The following is a 12636-nucleotide window of genomic DNA, read 5'->3' as shown; positions in this document are numbered from 1 at the left end:
TTGGAAGATGGGAGGATGATTACTTTGTACCCCACGTAAAAAGAACCTCTGAAAGTCCTCCCTAACCATCTATTTTGCCCAAACTTCCGCCTCCCTTTCCTCTCGCCCCTTTGGTCTTTCCCTAGCTACTTCTCTTAGTCTCTCTTGTCCCCCCCTCTGCCCACCTAGGTCTTTCTGATTCCTTCTCATGCAGTTAGTAGCTTCTCTGCACTCCCCCATACATCTCTCTGCTCATCCCAATGCAAGAGCTTCTCAGCCATCTTTTTTGTGTAAAATCATTACATTATTTTTTTCTACTCCTTATAATTAGCCTCTACTACTTAATGATAAGAGCTCATCATAAACCCTGTTCAAATTTATAGTCCCTTCAGTAATGTTTTCTAAACACTTTAAATTACTATCAGAACTACAAATAACATCATGACCCAAAGTATAAGTACTGGTGTGAATCATAAGACCATACGGGCTGTTTATGTTGGATGGATTGCTTTGGTTGGGTCTCCATTTTGGTTTTGAACATCTCTAAAATAAAAGTCTTGTGAGACAATTATTTTTTACTACACAGGATACACTCAGATAATTTCTCTCATTTTCTATTTCATTAAAGAAATACAGAAAAAAACTGATCACAGCTTACTTAATTGATTTCCTAACCCAATAATGAATAGTAATCTGAGGGAAAAACCTGTGCCCTGTGAGATTACCTTTGCATATGGCAAGAGCTTATAAATTTCTGTTGAATTAACACCTCAATGCACATGTGATCCAAAGTTAATTACCTTTTTAAATGTTCTAATGATGTCTGATGACAATATTCTTTCTTTACACATTCAGATGCATGGACATGTCTTTATGACTTCCACCTGTACTTTTTTTCTGACACTCCAGTTTATGCTCGTAAGACCTAGAGACTCCCCACCAAGCACCCTACCAATTTCCTTGGAACCTTTGCTCATCACAATTCAAGATGAGTGTTATATGCTGGGGAAAGAGATTTGTATCTGGAGCCTTCAACTGAGCAACCCAGAGATTGCCAGACTGGTGAGTCACACATTTTATTTTATTTTATATTTTAAAGATTTTGTTTATTTATTCATGAGACACACAGAGAGAGAAGCAGAGACATGGGCAGAGGGAGAAGCAGGCTCCCTGAGGGGAGCCTGATGTGGGCCTTGATCCTGGAATCCCAGGATCACGACCTGAGCCAAAGGCAGACGCTCAACCATTGAGCCACCCAGGTGTTCCTGGAGTCATGCATTTGAAAAATATTCCTTCAATTAAAACTTAAAACTGAATATAAGCATAATATATCATGTATTCCAGCTATAGTTCATTTGGTTGTTGGCTGATATGCTCCAAGCTTTTCTTTAAAAAAAAAAAAAAAAATTTTTTTTTTTAATGAAACATTTCAAAGTTATGTAAAACTACAAAAATCAGTAAAGAAATTATGGTATATTCATATAGTAGAAAACTATATAGGGGTACTTGGTGGCTCAGTCGGTTAAGCACCTACTGTTGATTTCAGCTTAGGTCATGATCTTAGGGTCATGGGATCCAGCCCCATGTTGGGCTCCACACTCAGTGCAGAGTCTGCTTATCTCTCTCCCTCCCCTGCTTGCATGTTCTCTCTCTTTCTCTCTCTCTCTCAAATAAATAAATAAATAAATAAATAAATAAATAAATAAAATCTTAACACTTTTTTAAAGATTTTATTTATTTATTAAGGAGAGACACAGGGCAGACTGGGCGGCTCAGAGATTTAGTGCCACCTTCAGCCCAGGGCATGATCCTGGGGACCGGGGATTGAGTCCCACATCAGGCTCCCTGCATGGAGCCTGCTTCACCCTTTACCTGTGTCTCTGCCTCTCTCTCTCTCTCTCTCTCTCTCTCTGTGTGTGCCTCTTATGAATAAATAAATAAAATCTTAAAAAAAAAATGAGAGACACAGAGAGAGAGGCAGAGGGAGAAGCAAGCTCGCTGCAGAGAGCCTGATGTGGAACTTGATCCCAGGACCCTGAAATCATGACCTGAGTCGAAGACAGACATTCAACCACTGAGCCACTCAGGTGCCCCAATAGATAAAATCTTAAAAAAGAAAACTATATGGCAATAAAAATGCATCAACTATAGCTATACAAAAATAAAATATGATGACTCACATAATCATAATGTTATGCAAACAAAGAGAGACACAATGGAATACATACTGTATACTGCATTTTATAAAGTTAAAAAACAGGTAAAACTATAATGTTTGATTATCATAAAATTACTTTTAAGGAGAAGGGAGGAGGTAGAAATTGGGAAAAGGCATTAGTGCCCATTTTTCTAGTCTCTTGCCTGTTTAAAAATCCCTTGCTTTGGAGCACCTGGGCGGCTCAGTGGTTGAGCATCTGCCTTTGGCTCAGGTTGTGATCCCAGGGTCTTGGGATGGAGTCTTGCATCAGGCTCCAGAGAGGCTGCTTCTCTCTCTGCCTGTGTCTCTGCCTCTCTGTGTCTCTCATGAATAAATAAATAAAATCCTTAAAAAAAAAAAAAAAAAAAAAGACTAGCTTGTGAGTTCACAGGGGATGTATATATATATATATATATATATATATATATATATATATATATATTTTTTTTTTTTTTTTTTTTTTCCTGTGTACTCAGTCTCAGTTTGAGATAGTCAATTTTCCCTGGGGAAGGGAGAGTTAGGTTTATTTCTAGTTCATCCTTACTCTCAGGGCATAGTGCTATATAGCTCACTCTGTTTTGAGCCACACCTGTATGCAGTATTTTATCTTGGACTCCTTGCTTCCAGTGGTTTTGGGCTTTACTGTCCCCTGGACTCCATGTCCCATGAAAACCAAAACTCGACTCCACTGCTTTACTGGTGCTCTCAAAGGGAAAGCTGGCTTCAGTGTCCTGTGTACTGCTCTAGGTTCCAACTTTCCCTCATGCTTTGATCTCTGGGTATTCCTCACTATCCGGTCAACACATTTTTAAAGTGATATTTTTAAACCTCTTAGAAGAAACCATAAAGGAAAAGCTTAGTGATGTTGGATTTAGCAGTGATATATATGACACTAAGCACAGGCAACAAAAGAAAAACTAGATGACTTGGATGACACCAAAATGTAAAACTGCATCAGAGGACACAATCAACTAAGTGAGAAGGCAACCCACAAAGTGGACAAAAGATGTTCAACATCACTAATATTTAGGGAAATGCAAATCAAAACTACAGTGAGATACTACCTCATGTCAACCAGTATGGCTACTAACAAAAAAAAGCAAAAAATCATGTGTTGACAGGATGTGGAGAAATTGGAAAACTTGTGCACTCTTGGTGGGAATGTAAATTGCTGTAGCCACTATGGAAAACAGGATGGAAGTTCCTTAAAAAATTAAAAGTAGAATTACCATATGATTCAGCAATTCCATTTCTGGATATTTACCCAAAAGAATTGAAAGCCAGATCTCAAAGAGATATCTGTACACTTATCTTCATAGTAGTATTATTCAACAATAGCCACAGGTGGAAGCAATCCAAATGTCCATTAACAGATGAGTGGAAAACAAAATACAATAGAATATTATTCACCCTGTAAGAGGAAGGAAATTCTGACACATGCTACATATATGAACCTTGAGGAACTTATGCTAAGTAAGATAAGTCAGTCACAAAAGGACAAATACTGTATCATTGTACTATAGGAAGTACCTAGAGTAGTAAGATTCATAGAGAAAGAAAATAAAATGACGATTGCTAGACGTTGTGGGGGAGGAGAGAGTGGGAGTTATTTTTTAATGGGTACAGAATTTGAGTTTTACAAGATGAAAAAACTTCTGGAGATGGATAGTGTTGAGGGTTGTACAACAATGTTAATATATTAATATATTTAATGCCACTGAACTGTACACTTAAAAATGATTTAGATGGTAAATTTTATATGTGTATTTGACCATAATTAAAAATAAATTTTAAAAAGGTAACTTAAATACATAACCAAAATTTTTAGTTGTGTTCATTAAAAGTGTCCATTTAAGCAGGACATGGAATGCTGTCCATGTATGTGAAAAGTGATCCCTCACAGTTCCTTATAATGTGGCCCTCTTGGTAACCTGAAGACTGTTGAGGAATTCTGTGGTAGATGGCTGTGGTCTTGCCCACAGCAGTGCTAGTGCCCCTGGGAGTGACACTGCAAACCACTGGTTGAGATCTTTAGGACCTGGTCCACAGCCTGTCTTTCACAGACCAGCGTTACCATAGGCAGTGGTGTGCCACATTGCCTCCTCCGTCAGAAACACAGCTTGAGAAATCCAATCCAGCACTTAAACTAGATGTTTTCTCATGAAACAGACCTCAAATGCCAGCTCTGTAGTTAAGGCCGCATGGGCTCTTATATTCTCAGCCAAGGTATAATTTGGAACCCTATCTCTGACCAACATATCATTACCTCAGGAAACCCTAAATCCTCCAAACCCTACCAAAGCCTCTTTTAGGTTTAAATTCTGAACTGAAGAGATCCTTAGGTTGTGGTGATTCTAATTGCTAAAAGGTGGCCATTGTGATTTGTAGCTTTAAATACCTCCTTCTGTCAGTTAGGTAGGGATTTAATTGTTACTGGGATTGTTTTGTTACCACAAGAAATGACCTTGCCATAGACCCCTCCATTCAGGAGACTGAGAGAACTTGACATGGTTCCAAATGTTCACATGCTACCCCCAGTCCCGTGGCTTCACCATGAGAAGCACCTTGTTGCTGAATTTGCATGGTTGAGTTCTTTTTTTTTTTTTTTTTAATATTTATTTTAGAGAGAGAGAGAGCAAGCAAGGGGAGGAGCAGAGAGAAGGAGAGAAGCAGATTCCCGCTCTGAGCATGGAGATATTGGGCTCCATGCAGGGCTCCACGTGGGGCCCAATCCCAGGACCCCAAAACCATGACCCTGAGACCATGACCTGAGCCAAAATCAAGAGTCCGACTCATAACTGACTGAGCCGCCCAGGCATCCCTGCATGGTCTAGTTCTGAGCAGACCTCTAAATCCTAATACCTATAACAACGAATATAAATTATTTAGGAAGTAATTTATCTATTATAATTTTTGCCTAGTTATAAAGAGGTTGGCATGGTGACACTTCTCTATTGAAAAGAACACAACCATAGGAGGATAAATGTGTGAGAATATCAACATCTGTGTTAGTCTGAGTGGGCTGCCATAACAAAGTACCACAGGGTGCATGGCTTAAACAACAGAAATTTATTTCCTCACAGTTATGAAGGCTTGGAGGTCTGAGCTCACTGTCAGCAGAGTTGGTGTCTTCTGAGGCCTCTCTCCTTGGCTTGTTATCGGCCACCTTTCCCCTGTGTTTTCACATTGTCTTCCCTTTGTATGTGTCTGGGTCCAGATTTCCTTCCTCTAAGAAAGCCAGTCCTACTGAGTTAGGGCCTACCCCAAAGACCTCATTTTAATTTAAATACCTCTTTGAAGACCCTGTATCCAAATACAGTCACACTCTGAGGTACGAGGGGTTAGGACTTCAACATATGAGTAGACTTCAACATATGAATTTTTTTAATGAGGTAAATGCCCTTTAATTCCATTATCTCAAGTGGATATTATTATTATTATTTTTATTCGGAGGCATCCAAAGAAAGGATTTGATTGACCTGTTGTATGTCCTTTTAAAAGGCTGTCATTCCAGGGATCCCTGGGTGGCTCAGCAGTTGAGCATCTGCCTTTGGCTCAGATCGTGATCCCAAAGACCCAGGATCAAGTTCTGCATCAGGCTCCCTGCATGGAGCCTGCTTCTCCCTCTGCCTGTGTCTCTGCTTCTCTCCCTGTGTCTCTCATGAATAAATAAATAAAATCTTAAAAAAAAAAATAGAAGGCTGTCATTCCAAGAGGGGAACATGTTTATTGTTTCCTGACTCCCAAATAAAATAATAACCTTTATTTAACTCAGTGTAGCCAAAATGTCTTAGTGCAGTATCTAGGACAAGTCTGAAGTATCTGGAAAGTGTGAGGATGATTTTCGTCTAACAGCTGGTGCCTAAACAGGAGGAGTTTTGATGGCATCTGGCCCTTCTTCTGCCCACTTGCCATCGACACAATTCAGCCCCTAATAATATCTACAAAGATATGCTACAATATATCTCATCTCATCATAAAGCTTGGTATCTCCCACTTAATTCTTCAGAGTCTTCCTTTGAAAGGGCAATTATTTTACTTTCAAGCCACTTTCTTGTTGGGGCAATTAGAAAGTTGTCTTAAAGGCAAAACTCTGGAGGTAATGAACATAATGGACTTTTAGGTTATATTAAAACACGGAGTGTATTTGTCTTCCTTGTGTGAGCACTGTTTCCTACCCTATGTTCTTAGGCTTCGCTTCTGGAGTTGAAGGGCCGTGCCTGCCCATTTACCAGCCTGGAGCTCATTGATTGCAGGATGGATCTGTGGTCTCTCCGGAGACTCGGGAGGGCTCTGCTAGGCAGCTGTCTGCATTCTCTTGTCCTTGATTACTGCAGGTGAGCCCTTTTCTCTTTCTTTCCTTCTTCCTTCCTTTCTTTTTATTCATTTATTCTGTCAACAAATATATGTTGATGGCTTGTTTGTGCAAGACACTGTGCTCTTTGCTAATGAAGATGAATACACATAAGGCAATACCACTGAGCAAGGTATAGTAGAGGAAAGGTGACATGCTCTAGATTACGTATTATGCAAGGCAGAAAGTCTGAATGTCAGCGGGAATGTCCATATAAATATTAGTGGTGGTTTGGATAAGGGTAACCAGGATCCCCTATGGGACAGGCCATCATGTACCAGAAGAGGAGGTGGGAAGGAAGGAGGAGGTATGGTGTTGGGAAAGAAGAGAGCAAGTCTTTCAGAGGGCTGCAGCACCAGACTGTCAGGGGAGGATCAGGGGGTGATAATAATAATAATGATAATATCAGCCAATTGTTATTGAGTGCTGTGTGCCAAGCACAGCAGATGGTTTATCTCATTTATTCTCCCAATAATAGATGGACATATTCTACTACATATGGATGTATGATATATAATGACAGATATGTACCATTTCTATCCTCTGACTATATACAGATGAGGAAGGACTCAGGGGGATTAACTGGCTTGTTCAAGGCCATTCAGCTCTTATGGATGGAGCCTAGATGTGAATCCAGCTGTCTGAATCTGAGCCCACTTCTGATCGGTGACACTAGATTGCTTGGGGGGTCTATAGTGTTGCCATCCATAAATAATTTCAACCAGCTTGTGTGATGTGGGATAGGTCATGCAACCTCTCTGATCTATGAGATGATCTCTGCCACTTCTCAGGTCTTTGATTCTGTGACTCTCCCCCTATAGCCAGGTGATGTCTTGTACTCGGAAGGCCAGTGGGCTGTGAAGTGAAAGAGATGATTCATGCCTAAGAAGTGGTACCACAGTGACACAGGAGCTAGGATCCTATTAGGGCCCTGGTGGACAGTGGACAAGTGGACAAGTGGGCAGTGGACAGTGGACAAGTCTATCAGCAAAAGCTAGGAGAGGGATTATCCCTGGAGATTCTCCATGTTTCTGAGATGCTTGGAGGAGCCTCAGTCAGGGTCTCCTAACCCAGGACAGCAGAAGGCCAGTGTTCTCAGGACATCCTGCAGTGACTGAGGATTGGCCTAGGAGTCTCCCAGCTTCCCACACTGCACTGGGCAGAACCAGCCCCCCTGGTGAGACCCTTCTAGACTCCAGCTCCTGTGCTGGATCCAGAGACCTACGCTGGCAGGAAAACAGAAGGAAGAAAAAAGGATCCCCATCATTAGGAAACAGCTTATTTTATTTTTAAAATATTTTATTTATCTATTTAGTGGGGGGTGGCGTCAGAGGGAGAGAAAGAATCTCAAGCAGGCTCTGCGCTGAGCACGGAGCCCAACGCAGAGCTGGATCTCACAACCCTGGGATCAAGAGCTGAGCCAAAGTCAAGAGTTGGATGCTTAACTGACTGAGCCATCCAGGTGCCCCAGCTTATTTTCATTATCAGTTGAAATCCTACTGTTGTCAAGGTACCTAGAGTCGTCGGGGTTGGGTGGCTGGGGATCACCACTGACACCTCAGGTTACCCACCTCTGGGGACTTCCCTCCGTTTCCTCTGTGAGGCTGTGAAATCCATCAGGCAGGATGCCCTTTCTCGACTGCAGCTGCATCCCCACACCCACCACAGTAGCTGCCTTCAGTAATTACTTGTTGGACGAATTAGTCAATTTAAGAAGTTATTTCTGCTAATTCGACATACTTTATTTGAAAGTTCAGACCTTGACATTCCAAATTCCCTGAAGACGTCCCTTGACCTCACCGATACTCGGTATCCTGACCTAAAACCTATACCCAGAGGGCTGTGCTGAGCTGGCACGATGCCTGTGACTTCTCTTTGCAAACTCTAAGGACTAGGTGATACGAGATGAAGAACGGCACAGGGCCAGGAAGGAGGGCCAAGAGATTGAACTTTCCCAGAACCTGCTCTGGATATAAGGCTCCCTCCTTACACAGCCTCCTACTGCTGGGGCCCTCCCAGACCCCTTCATCCCTGCCAGCTGGGCAATCTCTCCTGTCTTCAGGATCCAGAGCTCGCTCTCTATCTGCTTCCTTGAGTGGGCACTTCAAACCATGCTCTGCTCCCTTTGCCCAGGAGACAGATTCTGGGTCCCCCTTCCTCCAAACCCAGGCTAGCCCCTCAGTTTCCCAACCCACCCCCATAGCCAGCCCTGGCGGTGGATACCCAAAGTAAGGATTGGTAAAACCTGATCTGTCCTAGGGAGTACCTTAAAATGAACAACCCAACAGGTGACATAGGTTTTAAAAGTCACTAATTGGTTCCCATCATTTCCTCCTAGGTTTGGAAACGAAGAAATTGAGAGTATTTTCTCAGGCCTGGAGCACAATCAAAGGCTTCAAGTCCTCAGTCTGCGCTACTGTGGTCTGGGGCCACAGAGCGGGCCACGGCTCGGTGCCATCATAAGCCAGAGCTCCATTTGGTGAGATGCATCCCCTGCTCCCTTCCTGCCTCTGGCTCTGTTCTGTTTTGAGTTTTATAACCAGCTTATTTACAGAATCCACTCACCCATGAATTCCCCTGACTTTTCACTGTGCTTTTAGTCATCTTTTTCTACCCTCTGGTTATTTTTGTTTTCCTTTTCTTAATTACAAGAGAAAGATTCTCTAGTTACTTTTGGGAATCAAGGATATCATGCTAAATGCGTGTTTTTGGCCCAGTGACCTGGTCACTAGGTCTATTTTTTTTTATTACAATGTGGCCTGTTATCTATTATGATTATTTATTTATTATTTTATAACTAGGTCTATTATTTTATAAGGTGAAGACCTCAAACCCAAATTTGCAGAAGTGAAAATAACATCAAATGAACTGTGTATGTCACCCTTCCCCAGTGAGCTGCACCTTGACGGCAATTACTTACAGTGCTCTGGAGCTGTGGCTCTCCTCAGACCCATAGCAGAGTATGCAGAGATGCAGGGGAGAGACCAGCTGGCCACATCCCCACCAGTCCCCAAGAGTCCCCCTCAGCAGCTGCAGGGTAAGTGCTGGGGAACTGGCCCTATGCTCTTTGGGACTACCTAAAAGAAGGAGACTGTTGCGATTAAAAGTGAGCTTCCCCATGGTCAGGGGAAATTCTTCTTCCTGAGTATGAATGAGAGCAGAATAATGGACCCCCAACAATGTGTGCCCTAATCCTCAGAACCAGTGATTATGTTACTCCCAGTGACTGTGAGTCAGATCCCACACGAGGGCTCTCACTGGTCCTCCTTGGGTCACATACATACCTCTTGGACCAGTCCCTGCAGCCGAGATATGCTAAACTGTTATTGGCCAGGACTGATCCCACACCCCCCTGGGAGAGGGGTGGAGGGTTCTGATGGCAGCCAAACCAGGATCACATGATTTGCTGGGCAGGGGAGTGGCAGTCCCCTCAAAGAAGTAAACAGATGAGGAGGATAGATACAAGACAGACAAGAACAAGAGCTGCTTACTCCCTTTTTGTTTTGTTTTTAAAGATTTTATTTATTTATTCATGAGAGATAGAGACATAGGCAGAGGGAGAATCAGGCTCCTAGTGGGGAGCCTGATGTGGACTCAATCCCAGGACCCCGGGATCATGACCTGAGCCAAAGGCAGGCGCTCAACCACTGAGCCATCTAGTCGTCCCTGCTTACTCCCTTTTAAAAGGTTTATCATTTGTTTTAATAGATCCCCTAATACACACCTTGATGACACATTTTAAAGCTGACTACTTTTAATCATCGTTATCAGAAATGATAGCAAGTGGCTAGTAGCACAGACTTAGAATCAGGCCTGGGTTCAGATCCTACCCCAGCTGTACATTTGTTTGGGCAGATTAACAAATTGATCTAACTTTAGCTTCCTCAGCTACAAAATAAACATAACCACCTAATAGTGTTCATTGAGGAGTAAGTGGTATAATATAAAGCAGTTAGCATAATGCCTGGCACATCTTAAGTTATTGAGGGACATTAATTATTGTCATTACCATTGCCATTATTAAAACAACAGCCTTTTCCCAGGAGAGTAAACTTCAGGCATGTTAGTGAACACAGTCACTCTACTTAGTGGAAAAAGTGAAGATAAGGAGCTCAAGGCTGACGTGCAGCATAGGGACCCCAGTTAAATATATTGTATATTTGAAAGTTGCTGAGGGGCACCTGGCTGGCTCAGTTGGAGCATGCCGTGCTTGACCTCAGGGATTGTAAGTTCGAGCTCCATGTGGGGTGGAGAGATTACTTAAAAAATAAAATCTGAAAAGGAACAAGTTGCCGAGAGAGTAGATCTTAAAAGTTCTCATCACAAGAAACAGAATTTGTGACTGTGCTGTGATGGATGTTAACTAATTTACCGTGGTGGACATATCAGGTCATTATGTTGCACACCTGAAACTAATATAATGTTATATGTTAATTTTATCTGAAGACAAAGTATTCACTGACTTGTACTATTAAAAAAAAAAAGCTGGAGTCAAGGCTACTTTGTGGAAGTGAGTGCAAAGAACTTGTAACTATGAGAGATTTGTAAATACAATAGTTATCTTCCATTTAGGAACTTTCATGGAATCAGAATTTTATAGGTTATTTGTTGAATTTGATATCTCAACCAACCCAATAAATATACAAAAAAGAAGCTGGAAAACAGTGTTTGCTATCCAAACATGACTTTCCCTCTCCTGTTTTTACCGCCAATCCTGTAAAAAGCCGCGGCCCTATTTATGAAGTCCTATATTGTAATTTCAGGATCTAAATAACCAAGTGAATCTGTGATTTTTAAGAAAAATAATTGGAGGGGCACCTGGTAGCTCAGTCGGTTAAGCATCTGACTTCGGCTAAGGTCATGATCTCTGGGTCATGGGATGGATCCCCAAGTCTGGCTCTTCACTCAGCGGAGAGTCTGCTTCTCCCTCTGCCCCTCCTCCAACTTGTGTGTGCGCCCACATGTGAGTGTGCACGCTCTGTCACTCTCTCAAATTAATAAATAAATCATAAAAAAGAAGAAAGAATTGGAAATATAAAAGCAGTGTCTCAAGGGATTGGTATATGGCAGGCAAGAAGAGGTGTGAGGTGTGGGATTGGAAAGGCAAAGAAGTGACAAGGAGGACGCGGGAAGGAAACACGGAGGTATCCTATTCTGGTTGTTCAAGTGCTTTCTGCCCAAAAGAGCATTAGATTTTAAGGTTTGTTTTCCCAGAGAGCCAAACAAGCCAGGGTCAGAGCTGACCTCAGAGAGCGCCTGCCCTGGCGTTCTTCACAGCAACCCCGGGCCAGGGTGGAAGCTGCTGCAGCTGGGCTGGGCCCTGTGGTCAACAGTCAGCGCATAAAACCTCTTTGAAGGTCCTCTTGTTATTCATTCACTTGAACCTTGATTTTTAGGCAGGTCAGCTGGTACATTTTAGCAATTCTGCATTCTTTTGGGTAACTGTATTAGTCTGCGCTGGCTGCCATAACAAAATAACATAGGCTGGGTGGCTAAAACAAATTTATTTTTATGCAATTCAGGAAGCTAGAAGTCCCACATCAAGGTGCTCGCTGATTCTGTTCCTGGTGAGAGCTCTCTTCCGGGCCTGCAGAGGGCACCCTCTTGCTGTGCCTTCAGGTGTGTGTAAGCAGAGGGAGAGACCGCAGCTCTGGTGTCTCTCTAATAACACTAATCCTATCTGATCAGGGTCCTACCATTATGACCTCATTTAACCTTAATTACTTCCTCAGAGGCCTCATCTCTACACACTGCCACACTGGGGGCTCAACATATGAATATTTGGGGCATACAAACATTTAGTCCATAACAGTAACATACATACCTGTATAGAGTAAAATTGTCTTCTGTTTCAAAGCTGGATTGATAGACCTCTGCTCAGGCAAATTTGGTTTTCCCATTTTGACTTCACTTCTTAGCTGGCAGGGTAGTCATAAATGAAAAAAGAGGCATAGGAGACAAAAAGATAATTACAGGATATTACCAGCCTTCTCCTGGCCACAGGTAGGGGTTGGACCTAAGCCCTGACACCCCACCCTCAATAATCTGTGCTTTAGGTCATCTTGCCAGACCCCTGGAACTACCCTGGTCCTTGTCCTTTACAACT

The 12636-nt window shown here is 42.4% G+C and overlaps 1 protein-coding gene across 1 annotated transcript in view; it reads left to right on the top strand.

Moving 5' to 3' along the window:
- LOC144293796 (uncharacterized) overlaps nucleotides 1-12636 on the top strand; it is a 47003-nt gene that overhangs the window by 5044 nt on the left and 29323 nt on the right. Inside the window, exons 3-6 of the mRNA XM_077864895.1 lie at nucleotides 835-1041; nucleotides 6368-6513; nucleotides 8869-9009; nucleotides 9422-9567. Coding sequence (XP_077721021.1) covers nucleotides 835-1041; nucleotides 6368-6513; nucleotides 8869-9009; nucleotides 9422-9567 — 640 coding nt within the window. The remainder of the gene's footprint in view (nucleotides 1-834; nucleotides 1042-6367; nucleotides 6514-8868; nucleotides 9010-9421; nucleotides 9568-12636) is intronic.

Source organism: Canis aureus, chromosome 22 (assembly GCF_053574225.1).
Source record: "Canis aureus isolate CA01 chromosome 22, VMU_Caureus_v.1.0, whole genome shotgun sequence".
Classification (NCBI taxonomy): domain Eukaryota; kingdom Metazoa; phylum Chordata; class Mammalia; order Carnivora; family Canidae; genus Canis; species Canis aureus.
The sequence above is the reverse complement of the archived record's forward strand: the minus strand, read 5'-3'. Positions and strand labels throughout refer to the sequence as shown.